The sequence below is a fragment of the Enhydra lutris genome, unplaced genomic scaffold (assembly GCF_002288905.1).
Source record: "Enhydra lutris kenyoni isolate GAN:26980312 unplaced genomic scaffold, ASM228890v2 scaffoldscaffold38, whole genome shotgun sequence".
NCBI lineage: Eukaryota > Metazoa > Chordata > Mammalia > Carnivora > Mustelidae > Enhydra > Enhydra lutris.
Window position 1 is genome coordinate 3807078 of NW_019154122.1, and position 27357 is coordinate 3834434.

The following is a 27357-nucleotide window of genomic DNA, read 5'->3' on the forward strand; positions in this document are numbered from 1 at the left end:
CCGCCGTGCCCCAGCCCGCCCGCGGGGCGCCCACCTGCCGCCCCGACGGGAGGCCCCCCGCGGTCGGAGCCGCTGCCCGGGGCCGGGCGCCCGCGGCGGCACCATGAGTCCCCGCTCGTGCCTGCGTTCGCTGCGCCTCCTGGTCTTCGCTGTCTTCTCGGCCGCCGCGAGCAACTGGCTGTAAGTCGGGCCGGGACCCGGCTGGGCCGGGCGGGGCGGGGCGGGGCAGGCCCCGGGGGCAGCCGGCCGGTGCCAGGCGGCGCGGGGCAGCGGGCGCGGGGGCGCCCGGCAGGTGTCTCGGCGGCGGGACGCGAGGCTCGCTCGCCCTCTCCGCTGCCGCCGCCACGGCCCGGGCCTCCCTCTGGGCACCCCTCCTGTCCGGGTGCGGCTCCCAGCCCAGAGGCGTCAGGGGTGGCGGCGGCGTCCGCACCCATAGGCGGACTGGGGCGCCCGAGAGCGCGAGGGGCGCGAGCGCCGGGCGGCGGCCGGGGTGGGGTGCGCGGCTTGGGGCGCACCCCGGGCTCGGCTGACAGGTCGCCGAGGAAGCCCATTACGGAGAAGGACTCTGGCTCATAATAGCAGGTTAATCCCGGGAAGTCCAGGAGCGAGCTCCCCGCGCCGAGCTGCGCGTCGCTGCGGGCTGGGCTGGAGGCGTGCAGGGACCTGTTTCTGCTTGGGGGGCGGGAGCCAGGGATAGAAGGAAGGAAGGGACCAGGACACCCGGCCTCGGCCTCGGAGAGTCCACGGCGGGCGCTGGCCTTGTTTCCCTGGGGCGGGAAGAAACTCCTCCCAGCACTTGAAGAGGACAACAGCCCACCACCTCCCTGTGTCTCACCTAAGGAGAGAGGGGTGGTGACCACGGGTGACCTGCTTCTCCTTTGCAGGGCCTGGCTCAGGGGACTCCCTGGGAAGGGACAGAAGGTTCACTGACGGGGGAGGGGGGGGGGGGGGGTCTTGGGTGGGGGGGGGGGGATTCTAAAGGGATGAGCTTTGGTGAGTGGATGAACAGGAAAGCAGGAAGACTCTAAGTCCTTCTTCATCCCCCCCCCCCCATCAGTGACGGTTCCCCAGGCCCCAGGCTTAACCCTGGCCCCAATCCCTTCTGCCCAGAGCTCTGCCCCCATCCGCTGTGGGCAGCCAGTGGGGAGCCAAGCTCCAATATTGATCTGAAAAGCATGAGGTGGGAAGGGGGATAGCCAACAGTGTAGCTGGGGTTTCCATGGAGACAGCGGGAGAGGAAAAAATTCTCTCTGCATCAAGACTAAAGAACAAATATCTCCCATGAAATTGCCCTGAGTGTCCAATGGCTGTTGCTATGAGCTCACTGCGGCCAGCAGGGTCCCTGCAGGCTGGAAGGAGTGTGTTCCTTGGGGTCAGAGCCCCCCAGGGCTGGGGGGACGGAGGTGATGTGGAACTCTCCCAGCTGTTGGGAGAGCGAGCGACTCCCAGGCAGCCCAAAGTGGCTGTGGAGCTTGTGTTTTTCTTGGAGCCTTAATTTGATTAACACTTCAGGGGCGGTGGCAAAGTGTGCAAAAAACAGGGCACCACCCCTCCCCCCCCCATGACCCCTGCAGGCCATCCTCCTGAGCAAGGACGAGGTCACCGAGCTGAGGAAAGGAGCTGATTCGGACTTGGGGTTGGGGGGGATCTGGGGCTGACCCTTGAAAGGGGGCGTTCAGAGCCACGGTCTCCAAAGGGAGCGTGAGCATCAGAAAGAACAAGGACGAGGTGTGACCCACCAAGCTACGAAAAGGAGAAAGAAGTGGCAGCTCCAGACTCCAACCCAGGTCTTCAGAGAAGAGAGCAACATCCACAGTGAAACGTCCTTCAAAGGCACCTAGGGTTTGAGCTCCTTTCACAGATGAGGAAACTGAGGCCCCAGGAGGGGAAGCTACTGACCCAAACTCAGAGCGGAGATCTGAACCCAGGTGCTGATTCCCGGACAGTGACATACCCGCTTCCCTGAAGCCGTCCCCAAGTTGAGCCGGTGTGGCCCAGGTGGTGTCACCACCCACCCCACATCTAAGCCCAAAATCCCATCCGGAGAGGCAGCCCCAGCTTTGGGTCACGCCAACCATGGGGAATTCCAACAGCTCAGTTCTCGGGCTTGCGTCGCGGGGGGGGCGGAGGCGGCGGGGTGAGGAGGGGCGGCCCCGGAGGGAGAAGAGAGGTTGGCAAACCTGTTCTCTGCAGTGGTGATGGTTCAGGTTGCCACGAAGCAGGACTCTGGGTGACCCAGCTCACTTCTGCTCCACCCCAGGCTCCGAGCCAAGGGTCTCTGCACAGCCCGAGACAGGAAGAATGAGGGGCTTCCTGGGACCCCTACCAAACCAGAGAGACAGTGATGGAGAAGCAATCTCTGGGCACATTCCAAGACCGGATCATTTGCCTTATAATTAGCAGCCTTCATCCCTGGGACAGGGACTGAGCCGGCTCAGAGGGAACTAAGCATCACAGCCCGGCCTTCAAGGACCTTGGGGTCTGGATAAAAGCAAGACAAAACCACAGATGGGTGGGACAGTGTGCATGCTACCGCCATCAGAGGAAGGGTTCAGTGTGAGCCAGAGCAGTCACAGAGGGGACTTGGCCTAAAGGTGGCAGAATCATGACAATAATAGTCATCATTATAATAACTCCCACTGTACTCTCTAATAAATCATCTGAATCCCATTCCACAGATGGGAAGATGGGGGAATCACAAAGGTCATCACCCAAAGTCACCTAGCGAGTAAACGGCAGGGGCGTCTGACCCAAAAGCTGCCTCTAGAAGGAAAAGCTTTGGGCAGGCAGATGTCCATCCAGGCACGGTAGGTAGTGGGCATTACCTTTTCCCGCGTGAGTTACCATGGAGGTCTGGCCCTGAGAGGATGGCGGGCAGTGTTCTCAGGGGGGCCGTGCCTGGGTGTCCATCCCCATTCCAGTACCTGCCGTTAGGCTTCAGTCCAGGGTCGCTGGCTGGCCGGTTGCAGGAGACGGTGCTGTCTGTTGTCTCAGAAGGGCGGGTGGCCTGGCGGGGAGGCCAGGTGTCCCGCTGCGTGCAGCTGTTGCGCAGGACGGAGACTGGAGCTGGGAGGGCTCCACAGCCTGAGGCCTGGGCAAGCCCAGAGAAGCTGGAAGCTGTTGATTAGACTTGTGTCTGGCACCCCGGGCGAGCTGACAGCTTGCGGCAGCTCCTACCGCCGACGGACGGATGGATGGATGAGAACAGTCCGTCGGTAGAAGGCCCGGTTCTGCCACAGCTGGCCTCAGAAATAGCCCTGAACATTTCCTCCAACACAGGTTGTGCTGGTAGTTAAGAGGCTGGGGTTCTAGTCGCTGCTCTGTCCCCCGCCCCAGGCTGGCTGGTTCTGGGTGAGCCTCTCTGGCCCCCTGGGCCCCAGCCTCAGCACGTTTCTCTGGACTCTCAGTGAAAGTACCAGGGAGAGTCAGGGAATAGATCAGCTAAGGTTTCATGACTGTCGATTTTCTGAAGGAATACAGCAGTGCGCGGGCCAGGGCCCTAGCAGAGACCACCGATGAGGGTGAGGTAGTCTCCAAGAGAGCCCGCAGTTCCACCCCCGGTCTATCCCTGACCGGCTAAGTGACCACGGACAGGTTCCTTAACCTCTCTGAGCCTCGGGTTCTTCCTCTGTTTAAGTGGCGCCCACTCCTGGGCAGTTGGGAGGCAAGTGTGAACACACACACGTAGAGCGGCCGAGTGCCCTGTTAGGCACGCCGTTGGAAGCGGCCCCCATGGCTTCCACTGGAAGCTGAGGGTCGCCGTCGCGGTGATGGGGAAGCCGTGTCCTTGTTTACAGGGATGACAGAGAGAATGGGCCTTTAGGGCGCTGCTCCCAAGCCCTGTGTACCCCAAACCGTTCTGTGGGGATCCTGCACTCTCACACAGGCCACCTCCCTGCTCTTCAACCAGGGCCCCTGCCCGGGCCTCAGAGAGCCAGGGAGGTCCAGCCCGGCAGATCCTGGTGGCCAGAGAGTGTTGTCTAGACGCGCCCTTCAGGGCAGCTTGGTGGCATCTCACCTTCACCGGATCTCACTCCCCACAGGTGTGCGTCTCCGGCCCCAGCTCCTGTGTGCCTACGTGCCCAGCAACGGGGTGGAGGGAGTGACCCCCTTGACCGTGGGCACAGTGAGGCCTGGCGCTCCGGGTGCAATTCACTGAGCCAGGGATGGGCAGAGCCTGCCCAGATGTGCAGTGCTGGGCCCCACAGGTAAAGGTGCGGCCCATCTCCCCCAGGAAGTGTCCCCCAACCTCCAGCTGCAAAGGGTCCCTCCCTCTCTTCTAAAGAGTAAACCCCACTTCCTGGAGCTCCTCCCCTCGCTCTGGGCATCAGACCAATCACCAACACGTCCCTTCATAGTTGGAACCAGGATCTCCTGAACCGCTCCGTTGATATTTGGGGCCTGTCCTGCGCACTGCAGAACGTTCCGCAGCATCTGGCCTCTACCTGTCAGATGCCAGGAGCACGCCCGGGTGCTCTAGACAGAGCTAAATGTCCCCTGTGGGGAAAGATCACCCCTCGTTGAGAGGTTTACGAAGCACTTTTGCACCCGTGACCCTATTAGAACCCCATAACCTCTCCCTGCTTTTGGAGGAGTCTGTATTCTTTGCAGCCCCATTTCAGAGACCCAGAGGTGCGGTGACTCCCCCAAGGACATTATGCAAATCAGAAGCAGAACTTGAACTTGACTTGCTCTCACATGTCCTGATCTCCTGGTGCTTATCCCCTGCCTAGAAGACTGTTTCGTATTATATATAACCATGGTCCAATAGCATGGCTCGTAGTTCCATGAGGTTATAAACACCTGAAGGCCAAGGTTGTGGCCCGGATGGCTCTCGGAGTCCCAGTGCCCACTTGGGTCTGACAGATCCAGTGCTCAGTCAGTACCTGACGGCAAAAGGAGGGAAGGGACTGTTCACTCTAGAGGGCTTTAAGTTTTTGCCAAAGGGTGCGCCATCTTCAAGATCTCGGGTAGAAGGGAAGCTTCACTCTACAACCAACCCATGAGTCTCAGGTGATGCTAAGAGGGGCAGAAGTGGGTGTCGGGACGTAGGGCTGTCACCCATGGGGCCGCTGCTCTGGAGACCCTCGGCTCCCCTGCCAGGCACACCCCCTGGAGCCTGGCTAAGCCCTTTCTCCCCCTCACCCTCCGTGGCAGGGCCCCGAGCCCAGGCTCTGCCCGAGGGGTTTACTCAGTGGCGGTAACCACCCAGCTGTCTGCTGTGGCCTGACTTTCTTCCCTCAGCCCTGGATTAGCAGTTGAGCAACGCAGCAAACATCTGACAAGACGGTGTTCCCCAAACCTGTTGAAACTCGCCCAATTCGGGCCCTGTGGGTGCGTTTGCAAAGCTGAGAGTTTACGCCAAGCCTCCTTTTCTTGTTCCTCCCTCTGGGAAGAAGGGCTTGGCCTGAGCCAACGGGGCACGGGGTTGGCTGGGGAGCCACGGAAGGGGGTGACAGCTGCCCGCCCACCGTCGGCCCCTCCGGTCACCCCTGCTGCAGAGGAGCCCAGCGCCGCTGCTGCCCGTTTGTTCAGCAAGCTCAGCTGGAAGGTGAAGCCGGGACCCCACAGTTATGGTCCAGATGTCCTCGCAAGTTGCCAGCTTTTATCTCTGAGTCCTGAACTGCGTCTTCTGTGATTCAGCCAAACCCAGGAGAAGGCTCGCCCCCTGCTGTGACCCCACCGGCTCCCCTCTTTCCCCATCCAAACCCTCTCCACCTCCCCCATCTCCTGGCAAACTTGAAACCAAACTATGTTCTGAAAGTTCCCCTGACCAAGTCATGACCCCCGCCGCCGTGGAGGGGACCTGGTCTGAGCTGAGAGGGGAGGAAGGTGGGTAGGAGGAGGGAGGGATGTGATCAGAGTGGGAAGGAGCCTCCCAACAGCCAGCCGCTCACAGCACACAAGGGAAATCTGGAGAGGCCCCTTAGAAGCAGTGGGAAATTTCCAGGGAAACTCCAGGGGCCTCTTCCTGCGGCGACTCCTGGATGATCTTTTCAGACCCTGTTTCTCCCTCTGTTAACACACAGGACCTATCATGGCAGGGTTGGGTTCCAAGAACCCTTCCCCGAGGGCTGGCAACAGGGAGGTACTGCTCTTGAGTCAGGGAGGCCCAGAAGTCCTGGCACCCCAGGCACAGAGGACCAAGTCAAGGCCTTCAGAGTTCAGAGGGTCTCTGGAGATTATCCGTTCAACCCCTCCCAGCGACACTGAAGCTCTGCGCAGGGCCATGCCTGGTCAGCCCCATTCAGTCCTGTCAAATGCTCACTTGTGGAGACCGACCAGGCCAGGCACCGTGCTAGGGACGTGGGGTCACACAGCACATTCGTGCTAGAGCTGGAACTCCAGGCCAGGTCTCCTGACTGTCCTCCCAGAACTTTCCCTGCAGCCCCACACCCTCACCAGTCATCCTCTGTGGGAGGTTATGAGAAATGGAGCAAGGAAGGAACCAAAGTTGTCCTTGCTGCCTCGTTGGGATAGGGGTGACGGTTTGACCACAGGCTCATCCGGGATAGGGCCCTCAGAAGGGATCCACCAAAGCCAAGGAACTCACTGGAAGCCTGGAGCCACCAGAGCCTGAGCCCCACTCTAGGAAGCCAGCGCCCGACCTGGACAGCTCAGCTGGGGATTTAGCCCCTCCTCCTGGCTCCTGCCCCCTGGGCTCCCACAGCCGAGCGAGGGAGGACTGTTCAGTGGTTCAGTGAGCTAGGTGGGTCTTTGCAAGGGAGAAGCTCTCCATCGCCAAATGAGGGGGCAAGGCAAGGTCAGGAAGAGCCCGAAATTTGACACCCACTCACCCCCACCATCACACTTGCCCCATGGAGAGAAGAAGTCTCACGTCCAGGCGCAGCTCTGGGGCCATCCGGGCTCAGGTCTGAGTGCCTACTTCCTGGGCCTGAGTCAGTCACCCACTGCCCAGGAACACATACTGTGAGATGGGAGAGGGGCCCCCACATAGGAAGGGGGGGGCACAGAGCCCTCGGGAATGACATGGAGGGAACTGGGGCACCAGAGTGTGGGAAGTAATGGAAACTGGAAGCAAAAGGATTTTTAAAATGGGGTTGCAAGGACTTCTGAAGATCAAGAGCAAAAGAACTAGGGATGCCAGGAGACAGGGAGAAGGGGGAAGAGTGGCTTGAGCTACAGGAGTGGGGGCTTGAGCTCCAGAAAAGGTCGCCATTCCCCTGAACTGAGGAAAGGTCCGTGGGACCTGAGCGGAGCATCAAGGACTCCAGAGTCCTGCCGGAGCTGTGGAGAAGGTAGAGGGGAAACCGCCCCCAGCACCCCACAACCACCATGTCTCCGAGGCCGGCCCCTCCTCCCCGGCTGCCCCTCCTGGGGTCCCAGGCCAATGGCAGCCACTCCTTCCATGGGCCCAGAGGCTGCTGAGACCATGGGCCCGCATACCATTGAGGCAGTCCAGCAGCCACTGAGACACCTCCCTCCCGAGTACCCCTTGCTACTGAGAGCAGGGCAGATGCCTTTGCAGTGGCCCAGGGACTGCAGCAGGACTCAGCAATAGAAGAATGAAGCCACCTTTCTCAAATCACGGTCACTGCCAAAACGTCAGGCCCTGGGTACCTGGGGCCATCTCCAGGTCCTGATCTGCAAGCCTGGGCGTAGGAGCCGGAATGACCTGACAGGCTGCGTGGCCTTGAACACATGCCTCCCGGAATCCGAATCTCGGAGGGGGTGCCACACTCCTGGCCAAGCCCACAGCTGCACCAAGGATGTGTTCACACAGGTGACTGCTGTCTGTGAGGCGCAGGGGGCAGGGACATCCAGTCCCTCCTGCCTAGTCAGCCTTGTCCTGCAAAGGGCTTCCAAGTTCCCCGGGCACAGCAAGCCTGCTCTGGGCCCCACTGTCCCAGCCTCTGATCCCCTAACAGCACCTTATCCCCCATTCCACCTCTCAGGGACTTCTGGTCCCTGGAGGGTCCGTCTGATGGGCCGAGTCGCTGGCACACATCCTCTAGCTCTGTGGACTCCGTCAGGAGATTCCGTCCAAGCTCTGCATTCGGGGTGGGGACTGAAGTGACCCCCCTTTCCCAGTGGAAGCATGTCCTTCCCTCAGACTGGCGAACCCAGGTCTACAGGCGTGGAGGGAGCCAAGCCAAAGAAGATCAATGAGCAGGACGGGTCTGCAGTCCAGCGGGGGGCCCAGCTCAAGGGACTGGGAAGGGGCTCCCAGGCAGTAGTGGTGATGAGGACAGTGATGATGAAGGTAAACGTCTCAGCGATGGCCATGGTGACCACATAACATACTAAGGCTGCCGACAGGGGAGCAGTGTCTGCTGTGTGAACGCTTAATCCGCTGAAGCCTCCTGAGGAGAGACCGATTATTCAGTGTGCCACCCTGCGGGCCGTGCGGAAGGATAGGTCTCCGGGACGGGGCCACGTTGGGGAGCGGGCAGCCCGATTCGGAGACCGCGCATGCAGAAGCATCCGAAGGCCCGAGGAGAGTTGAGGGGTGTGGTGACGACCTGAAGAAGCAGGCACTGGCCACCCCCAGGGAGAACGCGGTCCCGGGTGGGGTCTGTGGCACGCGTGCCTTCGCCCGGCCTGTCTCCCCAGGAGGCTCGCCGTTGGGCAGGCGCTGCGGCTCCTTCCGGCTCCTCCTCCCGCCTGCTTGGCCTCCTTCCTCCCGGGTGTCCCAGGCACTGCCACTCCTGAGGAGGCTCTAAATGTGGCCCGGGCAGGCAGGGAGGCCAGAGGGAGGGGACAGAGAGGCCTGGGCTGGCGTCCCAGCCCCCACCTGGACACCCGCAGGGCCAGGACCCACGACACTGATCTGCTTGGCCTCCCAAACACCCCAGCTATTTCCCGTCCCCTCTCCTCTGGACGCGCAGAGTGAGAGCTGGAGAGCAGTCGGAGAAGTGCGGATTTTCCTCTAGGAATTTGTATATTTTTTTAAAAAAGCAAGCAAACCTGGAAAAGCTTGGGACAAGCCCAGCTAATTTTAGTTTCTAATGAAAACAGCAGGTGGCTGAGAGGATCTGATCTCCCTGGCAGGGCCAGGGCCCTCCAGCCTTGCAGGCTGCGGCACGGGCCGGCGGGGACGGCCTCCTGGGAGAAGCCTGCAGGAACTGCAGCCCCCCGGGTGAGGAGATGGGGGCACGAGCTGGCTGGCAGCAGCAGCCGGAGCGGCCCGGGCTGCTGGGGTAACCTGATCGATGGCAGGGCTGCGGCGAGAGTCCTGGGCGGCTGGGGCAGCAGGTGGCAGATTGCTAAGCCTGGACTCAGCAGTGGCAGGAAGAAGCCTAAATTGGGGCAAGGCGACCCGAACGGGAGAACAGGCAGAGATGGTCGAGGCCCTCCACAGACCTGGCTCTCCAGCTCCCCAGAAATGGCTTGCGCAGCCAACATCCGAGCCCGGCCCAGCTCCAGGGTCATCGAGGGGCACATGTGTCTCTGGGGGAAAGGCTGAGCCACCTTAGGGTACAGGGAAGGGATTCCTGAGGCCCCCAGGACCAGTTGGGCCTGACCCCTGACCGTCTCCAAGCCCACTGCAGGGCGGGAGGCAAAGGCAGCTCCCAACGTACTCCCTCACCCCTGCCCTTCCCTACCCTGAGTATTCTGCCAGTAGGTGACAGAGGGGGACAGAGCCGTCCGTCACACCGCAGGCATTGACTGAACTCCTTCTGTGTGCCTCGCCTGTGCCGGCCAACGAGGAGGCCATGGGCTGGACGGACACTGAAGGTAGTGTCAGCCCCCCAGCCGTCAGACAGGGCAGACCCACAACCGAGATACAGGGGAGATGGAGCTCCGTGTCACTCACTGGCTGTGTAACTTTGGGTGAGACCCTCCACCTCTCTGGGCCTCAGTTCGCTCCTCTGTAACATGAGGCTAGGCACCCGAACCTGAACCAGATACCCAGACCAGCAGCGCAGGCAAGGGCCTGGGGTCCCAGGTCTGTCCACCCCATTCCCAGCTGCATGTCCGGTCGCACCAGCCAGCCCTTCCCATGCGAGACCAGGGATCTGACAGAATCGGGTGGGGTGGAGCTGTGCCTCCTGTGGCATGGAAGGGGACAGCTGTTGAGCCAGATGAAGGCAGGGAGCGGCGGGGGGGGCGGGTGGTGGCTCGGGTGCCGGCCATGGGGCAAGCACGCTCCTCAGCGGAAGAGGGTTCTCGGCTTCTTCCTGGAAGCTGTCTTGGTGACTCACGGCCGTGGCAGCCCACAGCTCCCCTACAGCCCTGTTACTGTGATTTCAGGCCGCCTCCCCTCATGGAGTCCGGACCTAGGAGAGAGCGGTGGGCAGTTCCCGGGGTGGACTTCATTTCTCACTCATCGATAGGGGCTCCGTCTACCAGCCCGGCCGGGGGGGCCCCCCAAGGTTGTTGAGGCTTGGACAGCGCCCCCTCCTGGTCTATAGAAGGAGGACTGCCCCTCAGACAGTGGGAAAAGCCACACAGACCCGCCAGGTTATGGTCCCCACGAGAAAAGGCTCCAAGTAGGCAGGGACTTGCCCAAGGTCACACTGTGGGCTGGTGGTTCAGCCAGGCCTCCCCAGCCTGCTTCTCCTGCCCTTGAACACCTCCCTTCATCAGGAGCCAGGAGCCCGTATAGCCTGACCTGGCCCCTTGGCAGGACGCAGAGGGAAAAGGGGCTGAGATGGGTACAGGCCAGCTCTGTGCCCCCATGTCGCTCAGGGAATAGGGGCCCCCACCCTTACCCAAGAGGTCAGGCCTGGATCTGAGCACGAAAGGATCCAACTTGAGGCCCAACTCCTTGTCCCCTCACTCACGGCCTCCCAAGTATGGACCTGGCCCCTGGCCAGTCGCTGGGCTCTTGGCGCCCCCTGCAGGCCAAGAGCACCAGGTGGGACTAGCTCCACAGGAGGACCCCCTTTCCTCAGTTGGCCCAGGCAAGAGGAGCACCCATACAGGGCTGAAGAGCCAAGTTTGCCCCCATCCTGTCCAGATGCAGTCTCCCTGCGCCCCTCAACCATCTTCCCACCTCTGTCTCCCCTCTGGGAGGCTCAGGCTCCTGCCCCGACCCTACCAGTCTCTGTGCCTCCCCTAGAGGGGACCTGGTAGAGAAGATGGGGAGGTCCCCCAGGAGGAAAGGAACTTGGGGAGAGGAAGGGAAGGTTGGACTGCCTCAGCCCAAGACCACCCACCTCCTACTCACCTGTGCTGCCAGGGAAGGGGGGCTCCTCCTGGTCACACCTGCCGTGTGCCCGGCTCAGAGCCAGGTGCCTCAGCCACATGGAATTGCCTTCTCTCACGGCGGCCCTCTGGGAGAGGATCCATGCTCGCCACTTCTAGATAAAGAAAGCTAGACTCAGGCCCCACAACTGGGGTGTTGGGGGAGGGGAGCTGATGCCACGGGGAGGAGGAACAGGAGTCCCAGAATCACATCTCTCTCGGAGGTAGAAGGAGGCATCATGGGTGGTTAGCCAAGAACTTCCGCTAAAGTGCCGTCCAGGACCAGCCTGGCTTCCCAGCTGCTCCTGGGGACATGCGAAAAGCCCAGGTGCCCACCCAGCCCCACCTGGAGGGAGACCCAGGCCCCTGTGTTTTCAGCAAACCCCGCACATCGGCCCCGCCAGATCTGAGCGCCATTCCTCTAGTCCAGCCCACGTGCCTGACAAACAGAATCTACCTGCCGCTCAAACACCCCCCAGCGGGGAGGGAAGCCCCGCTACCAGCAGGCAGACCACGGGCTGCACCTTTACCAGCTCCCTGAGGTTGAGCAAACCCAGCTCCCAGCAGCTTCTGCCCATAGAGCTCAGGTCTAGTCCCTGAGCCGCTTAAAACAACGTTGGGTCTAGCACAGGCTGTGAAACCAGGCAAAACCAGGTTCAAGTCCTGGCTCCACCTCTTACTAGCTGAATGACCTTGGGCACAAGGCAAGGTACTTAATCTGTCTGTTCCTCAGTGTCCTCCTCTGTAAAATGGGAGTCCACTGGCTTGCTGAGGGGATAAATGCAATAATGTAAGTAAAGTGCTTAGCCTGGTCCGAAGTTCCATCAAAGTGAGCAAAGCTTAGGACCATCGTCATTAAAATGCGCCGTATCTTAGTGGGGCTTTCTGTGAACTTCTCTCTTTGTTCTCCATTCATTCGCTTCATTCAGCGAACAAATGGCCAGTTCCTACCCCCCTGCCTCGGACCCCTGGTCAGACCGTCTTTCACACACAGGACCCCTTTTGCTCTGATAACAATTCCGTGACTTAGCCAGAACCAGGGGTAACCTCCCCACATTACAGATGAGAAAACTAAGTCCTGGAGGGTAGTGGCCTTCCCCTTTGGACAAGAAATTCGTGCAGCTTACCTTATAGGAGCAACAGCATCTCTACCCCCTACTCCAGAAAGCTCCCCCCGTCCCAGTCCAGGGTTGTTAGCCAAGTTATGGGGGAGGAGGCGTGAGGAGGAGGGGAGAGGCTGGTTCACTATAGAGTCAGGGACAGCTGGATACTTGCTCTCTTTGGCCAAGGATGTTAGTGGAGGGGGGAACAGGCTGAGGGCCTGTGGTTAGAACCCAGTCGTAGTCTTGTTGGACCTGGCCTTCAATCTAGATCTGCCCTCACAAGTCAGGTGACCCTTCACCTATCTGAGACATAGCTGGCACTTAGTAGGTATTCAGCTAATGCATATCTCTTTCCCTTGAGGGGGACTGCTCCTTTCTGACAGGGCCTTTCCCCAGCTCTGCTCCCCTCCTGCTGAGCATTCTTGCGTCTTGCTTCCCACTCCCTTGCGTCCTGGCCCAGGCCACACAGGGTCTTTCCTCACACACGGCAGAGCCTGGCCCTCAACCCACCAGGGAGGACAGGCAGGAGGAAGGCCCACAGGGCTTGAAGGGGTTCGCAGCTCAGCTCTGGCACTTGCTGTCTGTGTCACCCTCTTAGCCTTCATGCTGGAATCTGTAAAATGGGCATAATAATTACCACCTCACAGACTGGGGGCGAGAATGCAGCAGGAAGCAGTACTGCCACTGTGCGTGGCATATAATGGGTGTTCAATGAACAGTTGTGGTCTCTCCCGTCCTCCCCTGAAACAGACGCTTTAGAGCCCCCTGCTCCCCGTAGGCCTGGTCCCAGAGCCCTTGGACGTGCATTACCTAGCTTGTGGTCCTCGTCATAAGCCCATAAGGTGGAACCAGCATTGGTGCCCCATCTCCAGGCTGTTAAAAACTCAAGGGGATGAGGGAAGAGCATGGCACAGTGTGTTCTTTAAGCCCTCTTCCCCCACCACCATCCCTGTGCTAGTACCCGGCTGCAGCCCCGATGCTGGCCTCCATCTGGTCCCGGGGATGCGGCCGGCCGTAGCTTGGGCTGGGCTTAGGTGGCCAGGATCCTTGCCTGGAGGTGGGGAAAGAAAGACACACCAGGGGAGTGGTCTCAGCCTCGCCGCCAGAGGGACGTAACAGGGTCAGAGCCCCAGGGTCACGCTGGGGTGGAGGTTCTGTCAGGGTCCCTCCTGGTGCCTAGCCTGCTTTGGTGGAGGCAGAGGCTTTCTTATGCAAGAAGCATTCCCCCTCTGGCCCCAAGAGCCAGGCAGGGGAGCCTGTCTCCGGATCCAGAGAGAAGTCACTGCCAGGACCGGTCAGTAGGATGAGTTGGTTCCCAGAGACCTGGGCTGGGCACAGCCCAGTCCCGACAGTGGCAAGAGGAGAAGGCGGGCTGCATGGCACTTCACCCCACCGCCTTCTCCCCAGGTACCTGGCCAAGCTGTCCTCGGTGGGGAGCATCTCGGAGGAGGAGACGTGCGAGAAGCTCAAGGGCCTGATCCAGAGGCAGGTACAGATGTGCAAGCGGAACCTGGAGGTGATGGACTCGGTGCGCCGAGGCGCTCAGCTGGCCATCGAGGAGTGCCAGTACCAGTTCCGGAACCGGCGCTGGAACTGCTCCACCCTCGACTCCCTGCCCGTCTTTGGCAAGGTGGTAACGCAAGGTGAGGGAGGGGCTCGCAGGAGGGGCAGGGGTGGGCAGCTCCCTGGCAGGGGGGACAGGTGCTTGGGAGCCGGCTATCATTGAGCAAGCTGAACCAGCGAGTGGCTGGAGCCAGGGACTAGGGTGGGAAGGCCAGCGCGGGGGGTGCTGCTCCTTGTGGGTGCAGGTCTCTCTCGTCCATAGCGCTTCAGTCCCCAAGCTGCCATCTCCGTTCTACCAAGGAAGAAACCGAGGCTTGGGCAGGGAGAAGGATGGATTGGCCCAGAGCTTCTCAGAGGGTGAACCTGGGGCTCCAGACCCCCCAACCCCATGCTGCTTTGACATTGACCCTTGGCCTCCTGGGTGGAGGCCATGTGGACAGCCTTACCGTGCCCGGCTCTGAGACCAAGCAAGAGCCGCAACCCGCTTCTGTCCTCCTGGAAGCAGTCAAGTCAAGCCCAGGAGGAGCAGGAGCTTCCACACCCATAGCACAAACTAGGGACTGGACCCTGTTTTAAGTACATGCTAAGTCCTCTGGCCTTGGAGATGGGCTTCCACTTTACAAATGAAGAAACTGAGGCACATGGAGGTTCAGTAACTTGCCCAAGGTCACAGAACTAGCAAGTGGCAGAGTTGGGGCTGGGGCCCATGCAGGCCGGTTCCAGGGTCCTGCTGTCACCCATAATGAGAAGATGCCGTGATGGGGGGGCAGACACACGAGCCTCGGGAACACAAGGGTAGACTTCTCCCCTGGCCAGGAATGGGTGCTCGGAGAGAGCTTTGCTGAGAAGTTAGGCCCTCCGCTGAGATGAGAAATACAAGAAGGCATTAAGCCAGAAGAAGGTGGGCAGGGCAGAGGGAACGTTCTGTGCAACTGGAAGGCTCCTTGAGAGGTCACTGGGTCAATCTGCTGCCCTCGAGGAAGGGCTGTAAACCAGCTGCCTCTTTTTCTACTTCCTGAGCATGAAACTGACACTCTGGAGCTACTAATCATCCACGGGGCCCTTTGACTCACCAGGCAGCAGGAGGGCATTGCCTGGGCCAACCTTTGTCTTGGCACCTGTGGCCCTGGACAGCCAGAGCTGCTGGGCTCGTGGCAAACCGTTTGGATGTTGTTGGAAACCAACTGTGATCGAAATTTGGAAGCAATTCTCCAGGGAGCTGGCAGAAGCCAAAAAGGCACCATCATGCTTGGCATTACTGAATATTGCTACTCCGGGGAAGCAGCAGAAACCCAGCAAATAGCCCGGTAATGGAGGATCTCCCCGGGACGATGGTGCCACTGCCAGGGCCTGGGGGCCACTGTTTGACGAGGCCCAAATACTAGGCTTAAACTGCAGACTCCAAGCACAGGAAGGCCCGTGTTTGGAGTTTTAGGGGCACGTGTGGTTCCCTGTGCCAGGCCCTGTCACAGCCCCCGTGCCTTTGCACGTGCTGTTGCCTCCACCCTAAATATTCACCCCTCTTTCTCTGCCAGCTCAGCTCTTCCCTCCCCCCAGCTTCTCCCCAGCTCCTACAACTGGGCAGTTGCTTTCTCCTCTGGGCTCTGAAGCTCTTTGCTCATGCTGGGGTTGGTTTATTTTTTTCCAGGTTTTTTGGTAATTTCTTGTTTTGATATAATTTCAAACTTACAGGAAATTTGCCAAAAAAATTCTTTCACCTGTAGGCGATACATTTCTTTTTGTATTGAGGTATAATTTATATACAACATTATATTCTTTTGAAGCATACAGCATAATGACTCCACATTTGCATATATTACAAAATGATCACCACACGTAATGACACATCTTTTTTCTTATGATGGGAATTTTTAAGATCTACTTTCTTTGCAAGCTTCACATGTGCAACATGGGATTATCAGCCATAGTCACCACGCTGTACATGACGTCCTCATGACCTACTTATTTTGTGACTGAAGTTTGTACCTTTTGACTCCCCCTCAGCCATCTCACCCACCTCCTCACCCCCACCGTTGGCCATCCCCACTACGTTCTCTCCATTATGTATGTTGGTTTTTCCTATGATGAATTCCCATACTACTCTTGACCTAGATTGACCAACTGTCCACATTTTAACCCATCTGCCTTATCAATTTCTCTCTCCCCCCCCTTAATACAAACGCACGCACATACATGCATGCCTAAACCACTTGTGTTCACATAGCTTTCCTTACACCTTTTGCTTTTATTTTTATTTTGAAAGAGAGGGAGCGAGTGTGCAGGTGCACAGGGTGGCGGGAGCGGCAGAGGGGGAGGGAAAGAGAGAATCTCAAGCCGACTCCATACCTAGTGCAGAGCCCAATGTGGGGCTTGATCTCACGACTTGAGCTGTAATCTAGAGTCGGACACTTAACCAAGTCACCCAGGCACCCCTCATTACCTCTTTTAGACTAAACTGTAATGCCTGTCCCTTCCCCCTTTCCCCTATCCCTAGAGCATGAGCCCTTCCCATGGCAAGGTGTTGTCTCATTTACCTGTTTCCCAGCATATGGCAGAGCCTGGCATGGAGGAGACAGTCAATGGATGTCATTCAGGGGCAGCAAGTCAGGGCGAGGACTCAAAGGGGCAAAGAAAGGGAGGCATGGGGTCCACGCTGGCCCGAAGCAGGCAGGGAACCCCATGGAGAAGTGCCTTCCTCACTGGTGTTTGCAGCACGAACCAAGGAAGGGCCCACCCTTGGCTCAGCAAGTTTGGGGAACACTGAGAATTAATCCTACCAGGCTTGGCTGACACCTCGTCCGGACTAAAGTCTGAGTGGCTTGGTCGAGCATCCAGCCCCCTCGGGGCCAAGTCAGGCACCCCAGAGGCACCAGGCAGACACCAGGTCTGTCTGGAGGCGGGTTCTGAGCTCTTTGCGCTCGTCCATCTCTCTACTCTTGCATTTGGAAGTGTTCATTTGTCTCCACTGAGCAAGAGGGACTTGGCCATCGGCAGGTGCCGCTCTCGGAAGGTTCAGGGGCTCAGGAGACAGCTGCGGGAGGGGCATGGGTGGGGTGACCTTGGGCGAGTGGTGTTATCCCGAGCCACAGCGCCCAGGCCCGTCACCGAGATGAGCACGTGTGCTTACCTTATAGGGCCCGTCAGGAAGGTCCCATGACACCATGTGTGACAGCACTTAGGGTACGCCCTGACCCAAGAAGAGCCCTTCTCCTCACCAGCTGCGGGCACTGGGGAAAGCCACAACGGCAGCAGCCAGGCTGGGCGGGCCCTTTGCGAGGCCACCAGCTTTTGGGGTGATGGCAAGGATGAGCTTGGGTTGGTGCCCACATTCATGAGCTGCGTGGCTGGGATCATAGCCTCAGACATGGAGGAGGCCCAGGAGCCGGGTCATCCTTGGACAAGAAAAGGAACCCCATTCGTTGACGGCCCGCTGTGTGCCGTCTGGCATCAGATCACCCTCACGACAACTGGATGTGTGGTGGTGTCCCCCACTTTACCACCAGGAAGGGAGGCTCAGCAAGCAGAGGGTGGGGACATACCCACCCAGCTCCAGGACCTGCCAACTCTTGGCTCTGAGATCTCAGACAAGGTCCATCCCCTCTCCTAGCCTCAGCATCCTCCCCGTAAAGTGGGGACGATCCCAGGACCCACTTCCTGGGATTCCCATCAGCCAGAGAAGGTGCCTCTGAAGGGCTGGTTGACTCCCCAGAGCCCCCCAAGGCTGACATTGCCTGAGGTCTCCCAGACTCCAGCCCTGCACACTACCACCCCCAGCAGCAGAGGTCACCTTGCTCCTGGCCTACTAAGGGGAGATGGATGTGAGCTAACGGTCACCAATGAGGATAGTGTGTGACTGAGGGCCGAACCGTATGCTCTCAGCTAAAAATCTAGGAGAAATTGGGGGCAGCCAGGAATGGGGTCAGGTGGCAGTTCTTGCTGAGCAGGGGTTAAGGACCGGATGTGGGATGTCCTCTGTATGTTTTAGTCACGCTTTGTCCCAGAGCCTAGCATAGCACCTACACAGAGTAGGTAACTGATGAATATGTGTTGATTGAATAAAAAGGATCTGAGGATGGGAAGGTGAAGCCCTGTAGAGTCTGGCAAAGTTTCAAGGTCATGCGTAGGACATACTGGACGCCCAGAGCAGGCTGGCCTGAGCATGACCGGGAGAGCTAGGAAAGGCAGTGCAAACTCTTCTCCTCTTCCCTCCATCCATGGGCAGTGCCATGCCTCTGCCTGCCTCCTCCCATCCCATTCTGTGACTTTGACGGAGGCCTGTCCTGGGAGAGGGTATTCAATGAGCCCTCAGACCCTCCGGCCTCTGGCTGCCACGGTTGGGAGGTGATGCAGTGCACTGGCCAAAGCAAAGTGAGGATTCAAACCCAGGCCCACCTTCCCACCCGTGTGTCTGACGTCACCTAGATTCCTTACTGACTGTAACATCAGACTGGATTTAAGATGTGAAGGCTTTCTGGTCTGAGGCTGTGACTTACCAAAACCTCTGCCCTCACCTTGACCCCCAGTCCTGGCACCAGAGTGGGCCCCATGAGGGTGGGAACAGGCCTTCCTTCCGGGTAACCTCCAGAGCCAGTCTTTTGGAGTCATCAAGTTAGTTCCAGGTAGGCTGGGGTGGGTTCCCAGAGACATTCTGTCCCTGGGAGTTCCTTGAGGACAAACCAAACTCCTGGTGCGTAGCATCGGGCCTGGCTCCCGGCGGGCAATCAGCAAATGTCTGGCAAGGGAGCAGGCAAGGCGCGCCCCGCCCTAAGGAAGCTCTCGGCCGAAGGCAAACATGCAGTCAACCACCTGACCCTCAGAGGGTCCGTGCCCTAGGACATCTGTGAGCAGGTGACTAAAATGGCATTAATCACACAATAATCACAAAATAGGTCTCGAGTGCCCATTATGTGCCAGGGACTAGACTAAGCACATTCTGTACTTCACCTCATTGGAGTGGAGTCCCATGGCCCCCTCTTGAGGTCAGTACCATCATCAGCCCCATTCTGTGGCCAAGAAAACTGAAATCACACCCCTAGAAAGTGGCTGAGCGAGGAGCTCGAAGGCCTATGGGCTGAGCATCTAGACCCTTTTCCAGCAGTCACCCGTGTCCAAGAGCCGCTCTGTGCACAACCCTGTGCTGGGTGCTGGGCGGGCAAAGGAGAAGAAGGGAGGCAGCCTGACCCTAGGAGCTTCCAATCTGGCTGCAAGACACTTAGAAGATAAGACCTGCAGCCTGATTCTGGTCCCAGGGCAGGCAGGCCAGCGAGCACGCAGGCAGCCCTGGGAGTGCAAGACGGTGGGCAGGAGGGGTGGGAGAAGTGCAGGGCCCGGCCTGCCTGGGCAGTGCTCTCTTGCCCTGTTAAAAGTGGAGACAATGAGGCTCACAGAGGACAGTCTCACCACATTAAGAGTCTTAATTGACTCTTTCCCCTGTCCTACATGGTCTCTTAAATCCCAAGAGACTTCCTAGAGGTGGTTTCAAGGAAAGGTGAGCTTTTGCAGCTAAGAAAAACAAAGGAAACTGGGAAGGCAGGCTGGGAGCATGGAAGGGGAAAGGACGGGGACAATGTCCTCAGAGACCAGTGCCTGTCTTGCCCCATCTGCTAGGACTCCCACTGGGTCTGCTTTGGAAACACTGAGTTATGCTTGAATGGCCCTTCCACCAGGATACCTGCCTGGTGCCCAGGGGATCACCATGCCCGCTGCTTCCTTTCCAGTCCAACTGAGCGCCCACGGCTTCTCCTCCCAACTTCCCGCTCAAATGTCCTTCCTTCCAACATCTGGGAGAGACGTCGCACATGATGTGCTCGGAAGGTTATGGGCCTGGAGTCAGACAGGCTTCAGTTCCTGTTCCCACTTAGCTGCTGACCAGCTGAGGGACCCTGGACAGGCCACGGAGCCTCACTGCTTCCTCCACAGAGCAGAGCTGGAGAGAGCTGGGTGCTAAGTTGTCATGAGCCACGGACAGCACATGGAAAGGCCCTGGCACTCAGGAGGCCCTCAGAAAGGGTAGCTACTACTGGGTCCCCAGGACAACTCTGAGTTCCCAGCCCCAGGCCACCTTCACACTTTGGGAAAATGGCCCTGAGGTGAGACCCAGAGGGTGCACATTGGAGCCAGGGGAGTAGGAAGAAAGGAGCTGGCTGTCGGATGTGGCAAATGGCTTTATGGAAGAGGCAGGAGGTGGCAGAGGCGGCTGGCACCTTCGAGATTTCTGCCTTACCGCCGGCTCTGATGTCCCCGGAGGACAAAGCCAGGTCTGTCTCTGCTGCAGCTGGAATAGGCGAGCCTCCGACCGGGGGGCAGCTCTCTTCCACAACGCGTGGGGCCTCCCTCTGCTAGGCCTGCAGGCGTGCCGCTGGCCCCTCTGTCTCTGCCAGGTGGCCCTAGTGAGCGAGGCTCCAGCCCAGGCACCCAGGCAGAAGGGAGGGAGCAGGAAGGGCCACAGCCCTGGAAAAGGCTGCCAGAGCCACTGTTGTGGGCCTTTGGTGGCATGGCCACATTCTCCGGGCCTTCTGGGGCCTCCTGTGCTAAGCCCAGGCCAACTGCTCAGCATCCCCCAGGGAGGAGCCCACAAAACGGACCAGGCTTGGTCTACAGCACATGAGATTCAGGGTGGACCTAAGAAAGCCCTTCTTGGCTTCACACACAAGAGGTGGGAAGAGATGCCCTGCATGTAGACAATGTCAAAGGTGAAAGTTGCCGGAGTTAGAATATCAGTCCCATGATTTACTTTTCCTGGCTGGGTACTGTTGGTCCAGTTGCTTCACCCCTCGGTGCCTCAGTTTCCTCGTCTATAAAACGAGGACGAAGTTTCTACCCCGTTGGGTTGGTGTGCAGGGTATATAAGTGATGTACAGTGCTCAGGCCGTGCCCAGCACAGAGCGAGCGCTCTACAAGCCTTTGCTCTTGCCATTCACATTTTCCTTCCAGAATCTCTTCCTTCAGGCCCACTCCCGAGCAGAGAAAACCGTAGTGTCCTGTTCCCGAGACCAGGGCAAGGGGGACCTGGAGTCCCAGTAGATGGCCGCTAGTCTGGGGAATGAGGCAAACTCACAGGGAGCCTTGCACACCAGGGCTACCAGCACTCAGGGGACACAGGGGAGATGAGCCCAGGGATCGGGAGGACCAGGGGCTGCCTGAAAGCCCAGAGAAACAGAAGTAAGGACCACACCCAGCCAAGAGCTGGGGCCACCCTATCAGTCCCTATCTCCCGCCTGCCCTTCCCCCCTTAGTCTCTGGGGCAAAGATTTGTGCTTGTTCAGGCCTGGAAATACCAGAAATACCAGAAACTAAAGTCGTCCCTCTTTGGGCAGCCACAGCACAGAACCAACCAACATGATCCTGCTACTAACCTCGATTAACTTGGAGAGGATTCCATCCGAGGCTGTCGAGGCCCGGGCGGCTCCTCCAGCCAAGCCCCCTGATGCTGGTCCAAAATGGCCAAGCCAGGGCAGAGGGAGGGCAGTAGAGAGTAGGTGGGGGGCTGTAGCCCCAGCTCAAGGGCTGAACAGGGAACAGGGCGTCCTGAGCCATTGGGGCCCAAGCTGTCCCCCATCCCAGGGCTCGGCTTCTGCTGCCTGTCCACAGACACAGGCACAGAGGAGGTGATTGTTTCCATCTGACCACGGCAACTGCTCCCAGGGGCAGCCGAGAGCACAGGCCTGGGTGTCACAGTGGTAATTGCCAACCACGGGGCCAAAACCTGCCCCCTCCACTCCTGTGGACAGACACTCCAGCAAGAGACAGGAGGACAGTCTCGGGCACACAGAGGCCCTCACAGGGCCTGGAAGAGGAGCAGGGCCTGTCTGGTCACACACCCAGCCAGCCATGCGCACATGCACTACACACAACACACACCCCCACCACCACCCACAGCCCCAGAAAGAGGCTCCACAGCAGCTACACCCCAAGACACAGTTCCTAGGAGGATAAAAACACCCATTCAGGCAGGGGAGGAGGGCAGGCACCAAAATAGAACTGCCAAGAAGTCACAGCACGGAAGGGGAAGAGCAGGGACAGAGGCGGACAGACCCAAGTTTGGGTCCTGGTGTTATCACTTCCTTGCTGGGTGCCTGGGACCAAATCACGTCCCTTCCCCAAACTGGCACTTCACCGTCTGTGAAATGGACATGAATAAGGCTCCCAGCAGCGGAGGACACCCTCTCCTCAGCACTGGTCATGGTTAACAGTGGGGGCTGCTGCCGTGACAACAGACCCTCGGCAAGGTGTCAGGAAGCAACAGGGCCTCAGCAGAAAAGGGCTGGGCCAGGGCGAGATTGCAGGGGGCCCCCTCGGAGTGCCGGGGGCCAGTTGGGGGGTCAGCAGGAAATGAGCAGAGGTTTCAGAGAAAGCCAGAGCTGGGCTGGCGGCCGGGCTCTTCTGTCCAGCCTCGGCAAGTCAGCTCACCTCCCGAGCCTGTCTTGTCTCCCGTGTGGTGACGCTAACAGCACTCGTCTCCCGGACAGCTTGTGAGAACAGTGTCCCTTAGTAGGTAAGAGCACTGAAGCTGGACTGCGCTGTGTGAGCCCAGAGGAGGGGACTCATCCGAGAGGGAGATAGCATGGCATCGCGGGGGCGGAGGCAGCGGTGGGGGGCGGCAAGCGACCCGATGGTTGGACTGGGCGGGACCAGGGCGGCGGCTGGGGGCACCTCCTGGGCTCCCATGGACCACTCCCCTCGACCAAGGAGGGTGCGGGGCAGAGCACTGAGACCCAGCCCTGCCCTCCCTCTGCCTCCCACAGGGACTCGGGAGGCGGCCTTCGTGTACGCCATCTCTTCGGCAGGTGTGGCCTTTGCAGTGACACGAGCATGCAGCAGTGGGGAGCTGGAGAAGTGTGGCTGTGACCGGACAGTGCATGGGGTCAGCCCGCAGGGTGAGTGTCGGAGGGGGGAAGGGGGCGAGTGGCGGGCAAGGACCTGGGCCCTGCCCGCCACTCACTGCGGCCACGGTGCGCCCCCCACCCCCGCAGGCTTCCAGTGGTCAGGATGCTCGGACAACATCGCCTACGGCGTGGCCTTCTCCCAGTCCTTCGTGGACGTGCGGGAGAGAAGTAAGGGGGCGTCGTCCAGCCGCGCCCTCATGAACCTCCACAACAACGAGGCTGGCAGGAAGGTAGTGCAGCACATCCCCTGCCACCATCACCGCCAGGGCAAGGGCAGTCTCGGCAGGACCCCCACACACTCCCCTCCCCGTGCGCCACACGGGAACACCTGTTCAGGCTCCCACCAGCACCAGCACCCCCGTGGGCCAGTGGGTTAGGGGCGGCGGGTGGGGAAGTGGCCAGGTGGGCAGGGATCACAGAGCAGTATGTGCCCCTGACACGCCCACCCACGAGTCTGTCCACACACACACCGTTCCGAAGCAGCAGAGCTAGGATGTGAACGTGGCGTCAACACAGACCACGTGCCTCCTCCACACCTCCTCCCCACGGCTCCTGGGCAGCTTCGGTGCAGCCGTGCTGTCCCGTCTTGCCACTGGTCACTCACTGTCCTGTGTAACTATACCCTCTGAAATGCTTCTCCTCCATCTGCGCCAAATGCCTCAAGGGCAGGGACAGTGTCTTCAACTGTCCCCAAGCCAGCTTACTGGCCCACCCCGGTATACAGCAGGTTCTTAACACAGAGGATGCACGACAGTCAACCCTTCTCCAATTCTGCGGCACTTCCCCCAATCCCCGGCCCCGCCAGCGGCACCCCCACCGCCGTGGCCCCTCCCCAACCCCTTCCATCTCCTCATGGGCCCTCTCCCCTCCCCGCCCCTTGCAGGCTATCCTGACACACATGCGGGTGGAGTGCAAGTGCCACGGGGTGTCGGGCTCCTGTGAGGTAAAGACGTGCTGGCGAGCCGTGCCGCCCTTCCGCCAGGTGGGCCACGCACTGAAGGAGAAGTTCGACGGCGCCACGGAGGTGGAGCCGCGCCGCGTGGGCTCCTCCAGGGCGCTGGTGCCGCGCAACGCGCAGTTCAAGCCGCACACGGACGAGGACCTGGTGTATTTAGAGCCCAGCCCGGACTTCTGCGAGCAGGACATGCGCAGCGGCGTGCTGGGCACGCGGGGCCGCACGTGCAACAAGACGTCCAAGGCCATCGACGGCTGCGAGCTGCTGTGCTGCGGCCGCGGCTTCCACACGGCGCAGGTGGAGCTGGCCGAGCGCTGCAGCTGCAAGTTCCACTGGTGCTGCTTCGTCAAGTGCCGCCAGTGCCAGCGGCTGGTGGAGCTGCACACGTGCCGGTGACTGCGGCACCCGCGCCCGCCTCGCGGCCCGGGGAAGGCCGGTAATTTAAACAGTCCCCCTGCACCTACCCCAAAAGATACCGGTTGTATTTTTTGTTTTGGTTTGGTTTTTGGGTCCTCATGTTATTTATTACCGAAAGCAGGCAGACGGCCCCGAGGGCACCAGCCAGGGCCTCTCTGAAGCCTGGGCCTCTGTGGCTGCTACTGACCAAAGGGACCTTTGCTCGTGCCTCTGGCTGTCCACATGTGGCCACTGCTGACCACTCGGGTGCTATCCGTATCTGTTTTCCTACTTGCAGACTTCAGCTGGGTGACAAGGAGTGTCTGCCACATGCCGACTTACCCTGCCATCTCGGGAAGGAGGTGGCCCTAAGGCAGGGGGAAACCAGTGCCATCTTGATGGAAGCTGTACCCCTATACACACACCCGGCCCCTGGCAGCTTCAGCCTGGTAGCCCTGTCTCTCAAGTTCCCTGGAAAAGGGCAGGTGCCAGCTCAAGGGCAAAGGGTTCGCTTCAGCCCTCCATGAGCAGCTGGAGGTCAGTCTCTGTGGGAATTTCCAGGCAGGAAGAGCAGGTGAGAGAGCCCAGCCCACCCAGCCTCCCCATCAAAGAGGGGAAGCTACCACTCCCTGGTCCTTCCCAGGCACCAGTTGTCATCCTGGATCAGAGGTCCCAGCCAGGCCTCTGCAGGGACACCTCTGTGTGTGTCTCCTCACGGTGCCGCTCCTCTGTGAGAGAAAGAATGGAGATCACACATGCAGAGGAACCAGCCAGTTAAAAAGCCCTTTCCCACCCATTACTTCCCTCACAGAACCACATTTCCTAAGTAAATACTATGTTCTAGGCCCTATCCTGGGCCAGCTCATAGGGTGATCACAACAGTCCTGGGAGGTGCAAAGACAAACATGCTTGTGTCCATCTCACAGCATTGGGGACAACACTCAGCCAGGTCCCAGAGCGAGCTGGCTGCAGAGGCACAGCCAGAAGAGCCCTGAAGCCAAGGAACTGCAGGTCTCCTTGGGTCTGAGCCTTGGGGAGCGGGCACCAGCTGGAGAAGAGGGGCCAGGAGGCAGCAGAAGCCACAGACTATAGGCTGGACCTAGCAGCCACTTGGTTCCAAGCAGCACAACAGGCTCCAAGGGAAGCAGTGGACAGCTAGAGGGCTGATGAAGTGAGGTGTTAGCTGCTGAGGCACCCCTGCCCCCGGGTACCCTGGGCACTGAAGAAGAGTCCCCGAGAGAAAGCACCAGCAGCCTGGGCCTGGCCCCAGCCAAACCAGCAGGAGCACAGCCCAAACTTCTATGAGCAGGACATGCACACAGCAAGACTTGTCCTGACCTCACTGCTGCTTCTCAGGAGGGCTCCCAACTCCCAGCGGAGCTTGCTGGAGGCCCAGTCTCCAAGCTGCCCCCTTAATGGGGCTCCAGGCTCCTGGTTTGAGGTCTTGGGCTCTGGGATCCCCACTAGAGATTCTCAGACCCCAAGTCTTGGCTCCAGGGTTCCATGTCTGAATTCAAAGTCCCAGACTGAGAATACGGGCTCTGGTAGAAACTCTCCTCCAGGCCTTGTGGTTTGTGCCTCCTGGTGTTGGCTCCCTCACTAAAAGAGGGTCAACACCCTTGGCGCCCAGCCAAGCTCTCTGCTCAGTGTCCATCCAAGAAGGCCAAAACCAAGTGAGATGCTGCAGCCACACTGGAATGAGGGGTAATCTTGGGGCGGGCAGGCTCTGATGTGGATGAAAGCTGAGCCCACTAAGTGTCCCCACAGAGGCCCAGCTGGGCTCACTGCTCCTCGGGCAGTCTCTGTTCAGCTGTCTGCTCACTGCCAGGGAAAATGCTATCCCTCACTGGCAGAGGCCAGACCCAGACAAAGGAAGCAAGGGAGACCCTCCCCCTCCAGAGTCAGGGCAGAGCCACTCTACTCCACCCCCAAACCCTGTTGCCAGAACCAGGGAACTGGCAGGCCCAGGCTGGATGCTGGTATTAAAGATACTGTCCCTAGGATTAGAAGTAAGAGGGTCTGTGTCCGTTCACAGGCTTCACCTCTCCACCTGCCTAGGGGCTCTCTCAAAGCTGCGAGCTCTGTAAAGCAGACTAGAGTCTAGGAAGCTCTGCCCAGCCCTACTGCTACCACCGCCAGCACCTCAAAGGCCAAAGGGACCCACAACCACAGGAAAATGGAGCTTCCTTGGACACACCTAGCTCCAAACCATCCCAAATAAAGAGGGGAGAACCAGCACATGCCTAATGTAGCCCACACACTCTGGAAGCTGGCCAGAGGATCCAAGTCCTACCCGAAACCCTCTCCACTAGTCTCCACAAGACAAAGATGATGTCCTCTGAGGCCTAGGGCTGGATAAGCCCCAGCTCTGGATGCTGCTACCCCCTCTACTGCCCTACCCCATCTTCTAATTTTTATACTAGGCCCCTTGCCATTGTAACATCCCCACGAAATAGTCTGATGCACGATAAAATGATTATTTCTTTATCTTGCAATTGTGAAAGTGTCTTTGTTTGCAGAAAAAGGAGGAGAGAGACATGGGGAAGGACATGGGAAAAGCAGATAACCAGTTCATAGTCTAGATATGGGGACGCTCCCGGACCTCTTTCCTTCTGAGTAACTGGTTTGATGGCCATATGGAAAGAAGCCACCTGTGTGCCGTCTGGAATCCCCTGTAACACAAGAGGCTCTACCTGCACACACGTCATGGGGCCATGATCAGCTACTTAAGCCTTGGCCAGAGCTAAGGCCTCAGAATGCTTTTTGAGCACTGACAGAGGAGGAACAAAGACAATGACAGAGGAGGGTCTGGTGAAGTGGGTGCCAACCGAGAAGGTAGGGAACAAATCGAAAAGAACTTAGTTCCTGCCCAAGGACACAGGAATCCAAGGCCTGTGGCTGGAAGTCTACTCCAGAATTGGAGCCTGGTCAGGATGAGAAGTGTGGATGGAAAACTCCACGTAACCCAAGTCAGAGCTGACGGGAAGAGCCAAGGTGGCTTCGTGGGAACGTCAGTCTAGTGAAGTCCTCGTCCTAACCAAGGGGGCCGTGACCTGTCCTCCCCAGCCCCCGCCCCCCTGCAGCAAATTCACATGTCTGGGAGCAGTTAGGCAACTATATGCCTGCTTTCCAAAAGTTTAGTGGCATATAAAAGGGCTGAAGCAAGTTCTTCCAGGAGAGCAGAGGTGCACACGGATTGGTGAAGAACTGGGGAAGGGGATAATGGAGGGAGGGAAGGGTCTAGGATATGGATGGAGAGAAAAGGACACCTTATTCCGAAATCAGGGTCACGTCAGAGAGAAAG

General features: G+C 59.1%; 1 protein-coding gene across 1 annotated transcript; it reads left to right on the plus strand.

Moving 5' to 3' along the window:
* Positions 1-103: 103 nt before the first annotated feature.
* Positions 104-24053, plus strand: LOC111154909 (Wnt family member 4). Its single transcript, XM_022514865.1, has 5 exons — positions 104-180; positions 13662-13897; positions 22562-22693; positions 22790-22932; positions 23586-24053. The coding sequence occupies exons 1-5, from the start codon at positions 104-106 to the stop codon at positions 24051-24053; spliced, it is 1056 nt and encodes a 351-aa protein (XP_022370573.1).
* The last annotated feature ends 3304 nt before the right edge of the window (positions 24054-27357 follow it).